The sequence below is a fragment of the Theropithecus gelada genome, chromosome 19 (genome assembly GCF_003255815.1).
Source record: "Theropithecus gelada isolate Dixy chromosome 19, Tgel_1.0, whole genome shotgun sequence".
In the NCBI taxonomy this organism is placed as follows: domain Eukaryota; kingdom Metazoa; phylum Chordata; class Mammalia; order Primates; family Cercopithecidae; genus Theropithecus; species Theropithecus gelada.
The window spans coordinates 32,015,102-32,029,722 of record NC_037687.1 but is presented as its reverse complement, the minus strand read 5'-3'; the positions used below and the strand labels follow the sequence as shown (position 1 = coordinate 32,029,722).

Here is a 14,621-nt window from a genome sequence, read left to right as displayed (position 1 = left end):
AGACGGGATTTCACTATGTTGGCCAGGCAGGTCTTGAACTCTTTTTTATTTTATTTTATTTTTTTGAGACGGAGTCTCACTGTGTCTCCCAGGCTGGAGTGCAGTGGCGCGATCTCGGCTCACTGCAAGCTCCGCCCCCCGGGTTCACGCCATTCTCCCGCCTCAGCCTCCCAAGTAGCTGGGACTACAGGCGCCCGCTACCGCGCCCGGCTAGGTTTTTGTATTTTTTTAGTAGAGACGGGGTTTCACCATGTTAGCCAGGATAGTCTCGATCTCCTGACCTTGTGATCCACTCGCCTCGGCCTCCCAAAGTGCTGGGATTACAGGCTTGAGCCACCGCGCCCGGCCAGGTCTTGAACTCTTGACCTCAGGTGATTCATCTGCCTTGGCCTCCCAAAGTCCTGGGGTTACAGATGTGAGCCACTGTGCCTGGCCAGGGTTGGGTTTTTTTTTTTCTTCTTTTTTTTTGAGATGGAGTCCCACTCTGTCACTCAGACTGGAGTGCAGTGGTATGATGTCAGCTCACTGCAACCTACACCTCCTGGGTTCAAGCGATTCTCGTGCCTCAGCCTCCTGAGGAGCTGGGACTACAGGCACCCGCCACCACACCCGGCTAATTTTCGTATTTTCAGTAGAGACGGGGTTTCACTATGTTGGCCAGGCTGGTCTTGAACTCTTGACCTCAGGTGATTCACCTGCCGTGGCCTCCCAAAGTGCTAGAGTTACAGGTGTGAGCGTCCGCGCCCGGCCGCAGCTAGGGTTTTTAAGTGTCTTGGTGTGGGCCAGAGTGTGGCCATGCTGAGTGCTGGTGGAGACGGGGACAAGAAGACACAGTGTTCTCATGCTGACCCCGTTCCTCAGTGGGGTCTTCATGCTGGTTAGTGTCAGCTGTTTGGCTGGAATTCAGGGTCTGAAAAAATCTGAAACCATCCTTAAACAAAAGCCTTGTAATTCTAATGTCTCAGAGTTTTATCTATAGGAATCATGCAGATGCAAATTCGTTTGATGACCCTCCTGTCAGAAATCCGATCTACAGGAACAATGAGGAGGCAAAGGTGCCTTGTCTAGAGCCACGTGACACTCAGCAGCCAGGACGCGGGCCAGAGTGCAGGCTGATTCACACTTTTTCATTTTTGTTTTTTTACTAAAAGAGGGTTTTCTTCTCCTTCTCCTTCTCCTTCTCCTTCTCCTTCTTCTTTCTTCTTTCTTCTTTCTTCTTTCTTCTTTCTTCTTCTTCTTTTTTTTTTGTGAGATAGAGTCTCACTCTGTCACACCCAGGCTGGAGTGCCGTGGTGCGATCTCGGCTCACTGCAACCTCTGCCTCCCGGGTTCAAATGATTCTCTTGCCTCAGCCTCTCCAGTAGCTGGGATTACAGGCGTGAGCTACCACGTCTGGCTGATTTTTGTATTTTTGTAGAGACGCAGTTTCACCATGTTGGCTGGGGCTGGTCTCAAACTACTGACCTCAAGTGATCCATCTGCCTCAGCCTCCCAAAGTGCTGGGATTACAGGCCTGAGCCACTGTGCCTGGCCTACAAAGGATATTTTAAAGGATATTTTAAAGGATATAAATGAACAGCGAAGGAGGAGATGCATTGGGGGAGGTTTAGAGGAGTCCCGAGTGCAGGAGCTTCTGTCTCTGTGGACCTGGGGTGCACCACAGTCCTGGCACATGGGTGCACCCCGGTTCACCAACCAGGAAGCTCCTCTGAACTCTTTCGTGTTTTCTTTTTTTTTTTTTTTGAGACAGTCTCACTCCGTCACCCAGGCTGGAGTGCAGTGGCGTGATCTCAACTCACTGCAGCCTCTGCCTCCTGCGTTCAAGTGATTCTCACGCCTCAGCCTCCTGAGTAGCTGGGTCCACAGGTGCACTCCACCATGCCTGGCTAATTTTTCATTTTTTTTTTTGTAGAGCCAGGGTCTTGCTATTTTGTCCAGACTGGTCTAGAATTCTTGGGCTCAAGCAATCCTCCCATCTAGGCCTCCCAAAGTGTTGGGATTACAGGTAGGAGCCACATGACGCCCGGCCCAAACCTTTTCCTTTTGGAGTTTATGGAGGATTCCTTAGGTGGGCTATGCTGATGATCACATAGCTGGCAGTTCATAAGCAATTCAACCTTCAGCGCCTCTCCCCTCCCTGGAGGTCACTTGGAGCCTGGGGCTGTAAGTTCCTAATGTCTCATCGTTGTCATCGGCAGCCAGTCCCCCGCCCTTGTGGGGTTATCTAGGGGCTTTCCAAAAATCACCTCGTTAACATAAACTCAGGTGTGGTTGGAGGGCCTGGCCATGCATAACAAGAGATACCTCTTTTACCTTTCTCTCTCCATAGCTGCTCTAGGACTAAAGGTCAAATGCTTTAACAAAATATACTCTCTCTTTTTTTTTTGTCAGCTAGAATAGAATTTATTTTGATTGTTTTTATTTTCTTTTTTTTCAGAGAGGGAGTCTCACCATGTCACTCAGGCTGGTCTTGAACTCCTGGACTCAGGCCATCCTCGCGCCTCAGCCTCCCAAAATGCTGGGATTCCATTCGTGAATCACTGCGGCTGGCCATCTCTCTCTCTCTCTCTTTTTTTTTTTTTTTTTTTTTTAAGATGGAGTCTCTGTCGCCCAGGCTGGAGTGCAGTAGTACAATCTGGGCTCACTGCATCCTCCGGCTCCCAGGTTCAATCAATTCTCATGCCTCAGCTTCCTGAGTAGCTAGGATTACAGGTGCATAGCACCATGCCTGGCTAATTTTTTTATTTTTAGTAGCGAGGAGGGGGTGTTTTGTCATGTTGCCCAGGTTGGTCTCGAACTCCTGACCTCAGATGATCCACCCGCCTCGGCCTTCCGAAGTACAGGGATTACAGGCGTGAGCCACTGTGCCCGGCCTCCACAGTGCCTGTCTCTATAGCTGGCATGCTGCCGCTGATATGTCCGTCTCCATTTGTGGGACCATTTGCTTCCATTAAATTAAGAGTTTACCAAAATTCTGTGCTGAATGCTTTCCACAACATACGCTGTTTTATTTAAAAACAATTTTAGGCCAGGTGCGGTGGCTCATGCCTGTAATCCCAGCACTTCGGGAGGCCGAGGTGGGTGGATCGCCCGACATCAGGAGTTTGAGACCAGCCTGGCCAATATGGTGAAACCCCGTCTCTACTAAAAGTACAAAAAATTAGTCAGGCATGGTGGCGTGTGCCTGCAGTCCCAGCTACTCGGGAGGCTGAGGCACAAGAATTGCTTGAACCTGGGAAGCGGGGGTTGCAGTGAACTGAGACTGCACTACTGCATTCCAGCCTGGACCACAGAGCGAGACTCCATCTCAAAAAAAAAAAAAATTAAATATCAGTTATTTATTTTTTTGAGACAGGGTCTCCTCTGTGGCCCAGGCTGAAGTGAGGTGGCACAATCACAGCTCACTGCAGCCTCAAACTCCTGGGCTCAGGTCATCCTCCCACCTCAGCCTCCTGAATAGCTGGGATTACAGGTGCACGCCATCATGTATGGATAACGTTTTTTGGTTTTGTTTTTGTTTGAGACAGTCTTGCTCTTGTCACCCAGACTGGAGTGCAATGGCGTGATCTCACCTCACTGCAACCTCTGCCTCCTGGGTTCAAGTGATTCTCGTGTCTCAGCCTCCCAAGTAGCTGGGATTAGAGGCACCCGCTACCACGCCTGGCTAATTTTTGTATTTTTAGTAGAGACAGGGTTTCACCATGTTGGCCAGGCTGGTCTTGAACTCCTGACATCAGGTGATACACCCACCTTGGCCTCCCAAAGTGCTGGGAATACAGGCATGAGCTACCACGCCCAGCCTATGCATGGCTAATTATTAAATATTTTTGTAGAGAATGCATCTTGCTATGTTGCCTAGGCTGGTCTCAAACTCCTGGTCCCTAGAGATCTGCTGGCCTAGGCCTCTCGGCCTGCTGGGATTTATAGGCAGGAGCCACCACAGTTGGCCACAAAGTAGACTTGTTTTATTTGTAACTTAGGAAGTCACAAAAGTTTTTATCCTCTTCTTTTAAAAATTTTAATTTATTTATTTTTGTTTAATTTTTTTTCTCTGCAAGCGTTTTTAGAGCTGGGAGCCAGGTACCCTGCAAAATCCAAAATGTGTATTTCCTGTTCCGTCACCTATCACACCTGACCCCGGTGGTCTAGGAAGGGAATTGCACATTAACCTCACCTGGGGAGATTCAACAAGCCGTGATTCCCCAAAGCCCACTGCAGCCCAATTACAGCTGAATCCCTGAGGATGGGGCCCAGGTGATGTCAAGGTGAGTCTGAGGTCAGCGGTTGGGAATCGCCCAATGTTAATCTCAGTGGGGTGGCTCCACCCTGGGCAGGAAAGGTCTCCACCCTGCGTACTGAGGGCCAATCAGAGACCTCCCCTTTTTATCCAGTTCCTTTGCAGAAAATACAGGCTGGAAGCAAGTCCAGACCTAAGGGAGGTGAGTGCTGGTTCTTGAACAATTTGTCTCTTCAAGGGAGAAGTAATTAGTGGTTGAGTTTTATATCCAGTTCCTTTGCAGAAATTACAGCCTGGAACCAAGACCTGACCTAAGGGAGGTGAGTGCTGGTTCTTGCATTGATTTTTCTCCTCGTTTAAGGGAGAAGACATTATTGGTTGAGTTTCCACCATAGCCCTTCCCAAGCCTTAATGGTTGGTGTGAGGATGCTGGAAGGATCTTTTTCTTTCTTTTCTTTTTCTTTTTTTTTTTTAGACAGAGTCTCACTCTTGCCCAGGCTGGTGTGCAGTGGCATGATCTCTGCTCACTGCAACCTCCGCCTCCTGGGATTTTCTTGCCTCAGTCTCCTGAGTAACTGGGATTACAGGCACCCGCCACCATGCCCAGCTAATTTTTGTATTTTTAGTAGACACAGGGTTTCACCATGTTGGCCAGGCTGGTCTTGAACTCTTGACTTTAGGTGATCCGTCTGCCTCGGCCTCCCAAAGTGCTGGGATTCCAGGCGTGAGCCACCGCGCCTGGCCTAATGTTGTCTTAAGGACTTCTATTCAAATATAGTTTAGAGGAGGTCAGGAGTTTGAGACTAGTCTGGGCAACATGGTAAAACTGTCTCTCCAAAAAAGACAAGGCCAGTCACAATGGCTCATGCCTGTTATCCCAACACTTTGGGAGGCCGAGGTGGGCGAATCATTTGAGGCCAGGAGTTCGAGACCAGCCTGCCCAAAATGGTGAAACCCCGTCTCTACTAAAAACACAAAAGTTAGCCAGGTGTAGTGGTGCATGCCTGTAATCCCAGTTAGTTGGAAGGTTGAGGCAGGAGAATGGCTTAAACCTGGAAGGGGGGAGGTTGCAGTGAGCTGAGATCGTGCCACTGCACTCCAGTCTGGGACACAGAGGGAGACTCCGTCTCAAAAAACAAAGAAGGCTAGACCCCGTGCTGTGTCCAGGCTACTTGTGGGGTGAGGTGGGAGGATCACCTGAGTCGGGAGGTGGGGGCTGCAATGAGGTGTGATTGTGCCACTGCACTCCAGCCTGATGAGAGGTGACCCTGTTTTTTATTTTTTTTGAGACGGAGTCTCGCTCTGTCACCCAGGCTGGAGTGCAGTGGCCGGATCTCAGCTCACTGCAAGCTCTGCCTCCCGGGTTTATGCCATTCTCCTGCCTCAGCCCCCCGAGTAGCTGGGACTACAGGCACCCGCCACCACGCCCGGCTAGTTTTTTGTATTTTTTAGTAGAGACGGGGTTTCACCGGGTTAGCCAGGATGGTCTCGATCTCCTGACCTCGTGATCCGCCCGTCTCGGCTCCCAAGGTGCTGGGATTACAGGCTTGAGCCACTGCGCCCGGCCTGTGACCCTGTTTTTTTTTAAAAAAAAAAAAAAAAAAAAAAAAAGGCCGGGCGTGGTGAATCACTCCTGTAATCCCAGCACTTTCTTTTTTTTTTTTTTTTTTGAGACGGAGTCTGGCTCTGTCACCCAGGCTGGAGTGCAGTGGCCGGATCTCAGTTCACTGCAAGCTCCGCCTCCCGGGTTCCCGCCATTCTCCTGCCTCAGCCTCCCGAGTAGCTGGGACTACAGGCGGCCCGTCACCTCGCCCGGCTAGTTTTTTTTGTATTTTTAGTAGAGACGGGGTTTCACCGTGTTAGCCAGGATGGTCTCGATCTCCTGACCTTGTGATCCGCCTGTCTCGGCCTCCCAAAGTGCTGGGATTACAGGCTTGAGCCACCGCGCCCGGCCAATCCCAGCACTTTCAGATCACCTGAGGTCGGAAGTCTGAGACCAGCCTGACCAACATGGAGAAACTAAAAATACAAAATCAGCGGGGCGTGGTGGTGCGCGCCTGTAATCCCAGCTACTTGGAAGGCTGAGGCAGGAGAATCACTTGAACTCAGGAGGCGGAGGTTGCAGTGAGCTGAGATCATGCCGTTGCACTCCAGCCTGGGCAATGAGAGTGAAATTGTCTCAAAAAAAAAAAAAAAAAGATAGATTTCTGGATGCCGTGGCTCACACCTGTAATCCTAGCACTTTGGGAGGCCGCGGCGGGTGGATCACCTGAGGTCAGGAGTTCAAGACCAACCTGGCCAACATGGAGAAACCCGTCTGTACTAAAAATACAAAAATTAGCCAGGTGTGGTGATGCGCACCTGTAGTCCCAGCGTCTCGGGAGGCTGAGGTATGAGAATTGCTTGAACCTGGGAGTTGGAGGTTGCTGTGAGTCAAGATCATGTCACTGTGCTCCAGCCTGGGCAACAGAGTGAGACTCCATCTTAAAAAAAAAAAAAAAAAAAGTACTTGGCCGGGCCCAGTGGTTCATACCCTGCACTTTGGGAGGCCAAGGTGGGTGGATTGCCTGAGGTCAAGACCAGCCTGGCCAACATGGTGAAACCCCATCTGAACTAAAAATACAAAAAAAAGTTAGCAGGGTGTGGTGGCACATGCCTGTGATCCCAGCTACTTGGGAGGCTGAGGCAGGAGAATCACTTGAACCCAGGAGGCAGAGACTGCAGTGAGCCTTGCACCATTGCACTCCAGCCTGGGCAACAGAGCAAGAATTTCTGGGGAAAAAAAAAAACCAACCCTGAATTTTTCTAAGTAGATCAAATGTTCTCTCTGCAAAAAGGAAAGGCAACTATATGAGGCAGTGGATATGTTAATTAGCTTGATTGTGGTAATCATGTCACTGTATATATAACATTGCTCCATGCTGTACACAAGTAAACATTGTATATATGACTTTAAAAATACTTCAAAAATAGAGACAAGGTCTCCTTGCATTGTTGCATTGCCCAGGCTGATTGGGAACTCCTGGGCTCACATGCTGTTCCCACTGTGTCCTAAAATTGTATAGATGTAATTATACCTCAGCTGGGGAAAAAGCTGCTGTTCCCTCCAAGGGTGAAGCTGTCCACCTCTATCACCACCTGGGCTTGGCAAGTCATTTTCTGTTATTTATTTTCCAGGCTGCCTCCCTTTTTTTTTTTTTTTTTTTTTTTTTTTGAGGCAGGGTCTCACTTAGTCACCCAGGCTAGAATGTAGTAGTGCGATCTTGACTCACTGCAGCCTCAACTTTTTCCGGGCTTAAGAAATTCTCCTGCCTCAGCCCCCCAAGTAGCTAGAGTAGTGATAGGTTTTCGCCTTGCTGCTCAGGCTGGGATCCTGCTGCCTCGGCCTCCCAAAGTGTTGGGATTACAGGTGTGAGCCACCGCGCCCAGCCATTAGTTACTTACTTTTGAGACAGGGCCTCACTCTGTCACCCAGGCAAGGAGTGCAGTGGCTCTCTGCAACCTCCAAATCGCAGGCTCAGACGATCCTCCTGAGTCAGCCTCCCAAGTATCTGGGACTACAGGCATGTACCACCACCAGGCCTGGCTAAGATTTTTTTTTTTTTTTTTTTTTTTTGAGGCCGAGTTTCGCTCTTGTTGCCCATGCTGGAGTACAATGACGCCATCTTGGCTCACTGCAACCTCCACCTCCTGGGTTCAAGTGATTCTCCTGCCTCAGCCTCCCAAGTACCTGGGATTACAGGTTCCTGCCACTACGCCTGGCTGGCTTCTATATTTTTTTTTTTTTTTTTTGAGACGGAGTCTTGCTCTGTCACCCAGGCTGGAGTGCAGTGGCCGGATCTCGGCTCACTGCAAGCTCCGCCTCCCGGGTTCATGCCATTCTCCTGCCTCAGCCTCCCGAGTAGCTGGGACTACAGGCACCCGCCACCTCGCCCGGCTAGTTTTTTGTAATTTTTAGTAGAGATGGGGTTTCACCGTGTTAGCCAGGATGGTCTCGATCTCCTGACCTTGTGATCCGCCCGTCTCGGCCTCCCAAAGTGCAGGGATTACAGGCTTGAGCCACCGCGCCCGGCCTGGCTTCTATATTTTTAGTAGAGATGGGGTTTCACCACATGGGCCAGGCTGGTCTCAAACTCCTGACATCAGGTGATCTGCCTGCCTCGGCCTCCCAAAGTGCTGGGATTACAGGCGTGAGCCACTGCACCTGGCCTTATTTATTTATTTATTTTTTTAAACGGAGTTTCGCTCTTGTTGCCCAGGCTGGAGTCCAATGGCGCCATCTCGGCTCACTGCAACCTCCGCCTCCCGGGTTCAAGCGATTCTCCTGCCTCAGCCTCCCAAGTACCTGGGATTACAGGTTCCTGCCACTACGCCTGGCTGGCTTCTATATTGTTAGTAGCAACGGGCGTTTCTCCACGTGGGCCAGGCTGGTCTCAAATGGCTGACATCAGGTGATCTGCCTGCCTTGGCCTCCCAAGTGCTGGGATTCCAGGCCTGAGCCACCGCACTGGCCAGTACAGTTATATTTACATCTGACCTCTTGCTATTTGTTTTCAATGTGTCTCATTCAGTGGAGGGCTGAAATGTTAAACAAGTGGCCCCGGGGGTTGGTGGCGAGGAAGTCTTGGTTTGTAGTGTTTGCTGATTTCTTGTTTTGTTTGTTTGAGACAGAGTTTTGTTCTTGTTGCCCAGGCTCGAGTGCAATGGTGAGATCTCAGATCATGCAGCCTCCACCTCCCAGGTTCAAGTGATTCTCCTGTCTCAGCCTCCCGAGTAGCTGGAATTACAGGCACCGGCCTCCATGCCTGGCTAATTTTTGTATTTTCAGTAGAGATGGGGTTTCACCATGTTGGTCAGGCTGGTCTGGTGCTCCCGACCTCAGGTGATCCACCCGCCTTGGCCTCCCAAAGTGCTGGGATTACAGGCGTGAGCCACTGTGCCCTGCCATGTTGCTGATTTCCGTGGCATAAACACTCCCCTTTGTACTATCAGTGTGAAATCACGACCCACAGACTTGGTATAGGTACATGTAGGGAGCCTCCATTAGCCAGCACAGGCTGGCCCTAGCATGCCACTGACTCTTCTTTCTTTGTATTTTTTTTTTTTGGTTCGTTCTTTTTACCACGTTAGCCAGGCTGGTCTTGAACTCCTGGCCTCAGGCGATCTGCCCCCCTCGGCCTCCCAGAGTGCTGAGATTGCAGGCATGAGCCACTGTGCTGGGCCAGATTTAGCACTCCTGGTGCAGCGGGAACAGAACAGTCTCATTCTCGCCACACAGGCAGCTGTTGTTTCATTTAATGATGGTAACTCATGAATTGTTTTTTCTTTCTTTTTTGTTTTTTTGAGACGGAGCCTTGCTCTGTCGCCCAGGCTGGAGTGCAGTGGCGCGATCTCAGCTCACTGCAAGCTCTGCCTCCCGGGTTTCACGCCATTCTCCTGCCTCAGTCTCCTGAGTAGCTGGGACTACAGGTGCCCGCCACCTCGCCCAGCTGGTTTTTTTTTTGTGTATTTTTAGTAGAGATGGGGTTTCACCGTGTTAGCCAGGATGGTCTCGATCTCCTGACCTCGTGATCCGCCCGCCTCGGCCTCCCAAAGTGCTGGGATGACAGACGTGAGCCACTGCGCCCGGCTATGAACTGTTGTTTCTTTTTTCTCCCAGTTCTTCAGCCTTAACCTAAGGTCTCATACGTGGAGCACTATGACATCGCCACAGCTCGAGTGGACGCTGCAGACCCTTCTGGAGCAGCTGAACGAGGATGAATTAAAGAGTTTCAAATCCCTCTTAAGGGCTCTTCCCCTGGAAGATGTGCTGCAGCAGACCCGGTGGTCTGAGGTGGAAGAGGCTGACGGCAAGAAGCTGGCAGAAATTCTAATCCACACGTCCTCAGAAAATTGGATAAGGAGTGCAACTGTGACTGTCTTGGAAGAGATGAACCTCACAGAATTGTGTAAGATGGCAAAGGCTGAGATGCTGGGTAAGTAGAACCTGCGGTGTCCTGGTCATTTGTAACAAAGAAGGAGCCCTGGCCGGGTGCGGTGGCTCATGCCTGTAACCCTAGCGATTTGGGAAGCTGAGCCGGGGGGAGGGGATCACCTGAGGTCAGGAGTTTGAGACCTGCCTGACCAACATGGTAAAACCCCGTCTCTACTAAAAATACAAAAATTAGCCGGGTGGGGTGGGGTGGTGGGTGTGTGTAATCCCTGCGATTCAGGAGGCAGAGGCAGGAGAATCCCTTGAACCCGGGAGGCGGAGGTTGCTGTGAGCCGAGATAGTGCCATTGCACTCCAGCCTGGGCAACGGAGTGAGACTCTATCTCAAAAAAATTAGATAGATTTGTATATATACTCATGATCTTAACTTTCTTATTACCTGTTTTGCATTTTTAGCATATTTTAAGAGATGTGGTCTTGCTACATTGCCCAGGCTCTTCACAGCCATAATCACAGTACAGTATAGCCTCAAATGCCTTGCCTTAAGCAATCCTCCTGCCTCAGCCTGTTGAGTAGCTGGAGATACAGGTACCTGTCCTGTGCTTGGCTCAGCATTTTTTTTTTTTTTTTCCTTCGAGACAGGATTTCAATCTGTTGCCCAGGCTGGAGTGCCGTGGTACGATCATGGTTCACTGCAGCCTCCAACTCCTGGGCTCATGCTATCATCCCATCTCAGCCTTCCAAGCTCATTTTTTCTTCTCTTTTGTAGAGATAGGGTCTTGCTATGTTGATGAGGCTGGTTTCGAACTCCTGGGCTCAAGAAATTCTCTTGCCTCAGTCTCCCAAGAGGCTGAGATTACAGGTGTGAGCCACCATGTCTGGCAGCATGCTTTTAAACACTTTGTTTTGGAATAATTTTATTATTTTATGTTTTTCTTTTTTTTTTTTTTTTTTTTGAGACTGAGTCTGGCTCTGTCGCCCAGGCTGGAGTGCGGTGGCCGGATCTCAGCTCACTGCAAGCTCTGCCTCCCGGGTTCACGCCATTCTCCTGCCTCAGCCTCCCGAGTAGCTGGGACCACAGGCGCCGCCATCACGCCCGGCTAGTTTGTGTATTTTTAGTAGAGACGGGGTTTCACCGTGTTAGCCAGGATGGTCTCGATCTCCTGACCTCGTGATCCGCCCGTCTCGGCCTCCCAAAGTGCTGGGATTACAGGCTTGAGCCACCGCGCCCGGCCTATTTTATGTTTTTTTGAGATGGAGTTTTGCTTTGTCGCCAGGCTGGAGTGCAGTGACGCAATCTCACTGCAACCTCCGCCTCCTCCGGAAACATTATGGAGAAACGATCTTTGGTCTGGAAGGATACCTATTGACTCTGTTTTGTGGGGGCAAAATTGCTAGGTCATATGGTAATTCTGTGTTTTTGAAGAAGCAAGTTGTTCTATTTTTAAATGCGGGAAAGATTCGAGTTTCTGTTTGTCAGGAAATAACATGCTAGTTATTCTAGAGAGGAAAAAAAAAACCAGACCATCTTCTAAACCAGGTACTGAATTGTGTACAGAAAACTTATACTGAAGCTCTAACCACCTCCCCACTTGCCATGTGACTATGTATTTGGAGATAGGGCTTCAGGAGTAAAGATGAAATGGGGTTACAAGGGTGGGGCCAATAGGACCAAAAAAAAAAAAAAAAAAAAAAAGAATATTTGAGCCAAAGGCAGTGATGTGTTCCTGTAGTCCCAGCTACTCAGGAGTCTTGAGGTGGGAGGATTGCTTGAATCCAGGAGTTTGAATCCAGTCTGGGGAACATATCGAGACCCCATCTGTAAATATATACATATATATTTGACCCTTTTTTTTTTTTTTTTTTTTTGAGACAGGGTCTCACTCTGTTGCCCAGGCTGGAGTGCAGTGGTGAGATCTTGGCTCACTGCAACCTCCGCCTCCAGGTTCAAGTGATTCTTCTATCTCGGCCTCCCGAGTAGCTGGGATTACAGGCCTGTGCCATCATACCTGGCTAATTTTTTTTTTTTTTTTGGTAGTTTTAGTAGAGATGGGGTTTTGCCATGTTGGCCAGGCTGGTCTTGAGCTCCTGACCTTGTGATCTGCCCACCTCAGCCTCCCAAAGTGCTGGGATTACAGGCGTGAGCTGCCGTGCCCGGCTGACACTTTATGTATAATAATGTCTGATTTACGCAGTGCAAATTGCTGTGTCAGGCTTACATCTGAGTATTTTACAGAGGCCGGACAGGTGCAAGAAATAGATAACCCTCAGCTGGGAGATGCAGAAGAAGACTCAGAGTTAGCAAAGCCAGGTGGGTAAATACGGTTGTGTGGTCATGAGTGTGGTGTTTGAGAGCGTGCAAGGTGCATCACTTCTTCCTGGTTTTCTTCATTTCTGGTACTTTTTTTTTTTTTTTTGAGACAGAATCTTGCTCTGTCCCCCAGACTGGAGTGCAGTGGTTCCATCTCTGCTCATTGCAACCCCCACCTCCCGGGTTCAAGCAATTCTCTGCCTCAGCCTCTTGAGTAGCTGGGATTACAGGCGCCCGCCACTACCCCCAGCTAATGTTTTGTATTTTTAGTAGAAAACGGGGTTTCACTATCTTGGCCAGGTTGGTTTTGAACTCCTGACCTCAAGTGATCCACCCACCTTGGCCTCCCGAAGTGCTGGGATTACAGGCGTGAGCTGCCACGCCTGGCTGACACTTTATATATAATAATGTCTGATTTACGCAGTGCAAATTGCTGTGTCAGGCTTACATCTAAGTATTTTACAGAGGCCGGACAGGTGCAAGAAATAGATAACCCTCAGCTGGGAGATGCAGAAGAAGACTCAGAGTTAGCAAAGCCAGGTGGGTAAATACGGTCGTGTGGTCATGAGTGTGGTGTTTGAGAGCGTGCAAGGTTCATCACTTCTTCCTGGTTTTCTTCATTTCTGGTATTTTTTTTTTGAGACAGAATCTTGCTCTGTCCCCCAGGCTGGAGTGCAGTGGTTCCATCTCTGCTCATTGCAACCCCCACCTCCCGGGTTCAAGCAATTCTCTGCCTCAGCCTCTTGAGTAGCTGGGATTACAGGCGCCCGCCACTACCCCCAGCTAATGTTTTGTATTTTTAGTAGAGACGGGGTTTCACTATCTTGGCCAGGTTGGTTTTGAACTCCTGACCTCAAGTGATCCACCCACCTCGGCCTCCCGAAGTGCTGGGATTACAGGCGTGAGCCACCGTACCCGGCCCTCATTTCTGGTACTTGGCAAAGTTATTTTCAGAAGAGCGTAATCATCAACCTCAACTGTCCTATGGGCTGTCACTGCAGGTGAAAAGGAGGGACGGAGAAATTCAATGCAGAAACAATCTTTGGTCTGGAAGAACACCTTTTGGCAAGGAGACATTGACAGTTTCCATGACGACGTCATTCTGAGACACCAGCGGTTCATTCCATTCTTGAATCCCAGAACACCCGGGAAGCTAACACCTTACACCGTGGTGCTGCACGGCCCCGCGGGCGTGGGGAAAACCACACTGGCCAAAAAGTGTATGCTGGACTGGACAGACTACAACCTCAGCCCGATGGTCAGATACGCTTTCTACCTCAGCTGCAAGGAGCTCAGCCGCATGGGCCCGTGCAGTTTTGCAGAGCTGATCTCCAAAGACTGGCCTGAATTGCAGGATGACATTCCAAGCATCCTAGCCCAAGCACAGAGAATCCTGTTCGTGGTTGACGGCCTCGATGAGCTGAAAGTCCCACCTGGGGCGCTGATCCAGGACATCTGCGGGGACTGGACGCAGCAGAAGCCGGTGCCGGTCCTCCTGGGGAGTTTACTGAAGAGGAAGATGTTACCCAAGGCAACCCTGCTGGTCACCACGCGGCCCAGGGCCCTGAGGGACCTCCAGCTCCTGGTGCAGCAGCCGATCTACATAAGGGTGGAGGGGTTCCTGGAGTCGGACAGGAGGGCCTATTTCCTGAGACACTTTGGAGACGAGGACGAAGCCCTGCGTGCCTTTGAGCTGATGAGGAGCAACGCGGCCCTGTTCCAGCTGGGCTCGGCGCCCGCGGTGTGCTGGATCGTGTGCACGACTCTGAAGCTGCAGATGGAGAAGGGGGAGGACCCGGCCCCCACCTGCCTCACCAGCACGGGGCTGTTCCTGCGCTTCCTCTGCAGCCAGTTCCCGCAGGGCGCACAGCTCTGGGGCGCGCTGCGGGCGCTGAGCCTCCTGGCCGCGCAGGGTTTGTGGGCGCAGATGTCCGTGCTCCACGGAGAGGACCTGGAAAGCGCTGGGGTGCAGGAGTCCGACCTCCGCCTGTTCCTGGACAGAGACATCCTCCGCCAGGACAGAGTCTCCAAAGGCTGCTACTCCTTCATCCACCTCAGCTTCCAGCAGTTTCTCACTGCGCTGTTCTACGCCCTGGAGAAGGAGGAGGAGGACAGGGACGGCCATGCCTGGGACATTGGGGA

General features: G+C 50.6%; 1 protein-coding gene across 1 annotated transcript in view; it reads left to right on the top strand.

The window, feature by feature from the left end:
• Positions 1-14,621, top strand: part of NLRP7 (NLR family pyrin domain containing 7) — a 41,891-nt gene that overhangs the window by 8,994 nt on the left and 18,276 nt on the right. The window contains exons 2-6 of the mRNA XM_025365897.1: positions 4,059-4,265; positions 4,403-4,439; positions 9,897-10,212; positions 12,405-12,479; positions 13,481-14,621. Of these exons, the coding sequence (XP_025221682.1) occupies positions 4,258-4,265; positions 4,403-4,439; positions 9,897-10,212; positions 12,405-12,479; positions 13,481-14,621 (1,577 nt within the window). The 5' untranslated portion in view covers positions 4,059-4,257. The remainder of the gene's footprint in view (positions 1-4,058; positions 4,266-4,402; positions 4,440-9,896; positions 10,213-12,404; positions 12,480-13,480) is intronic.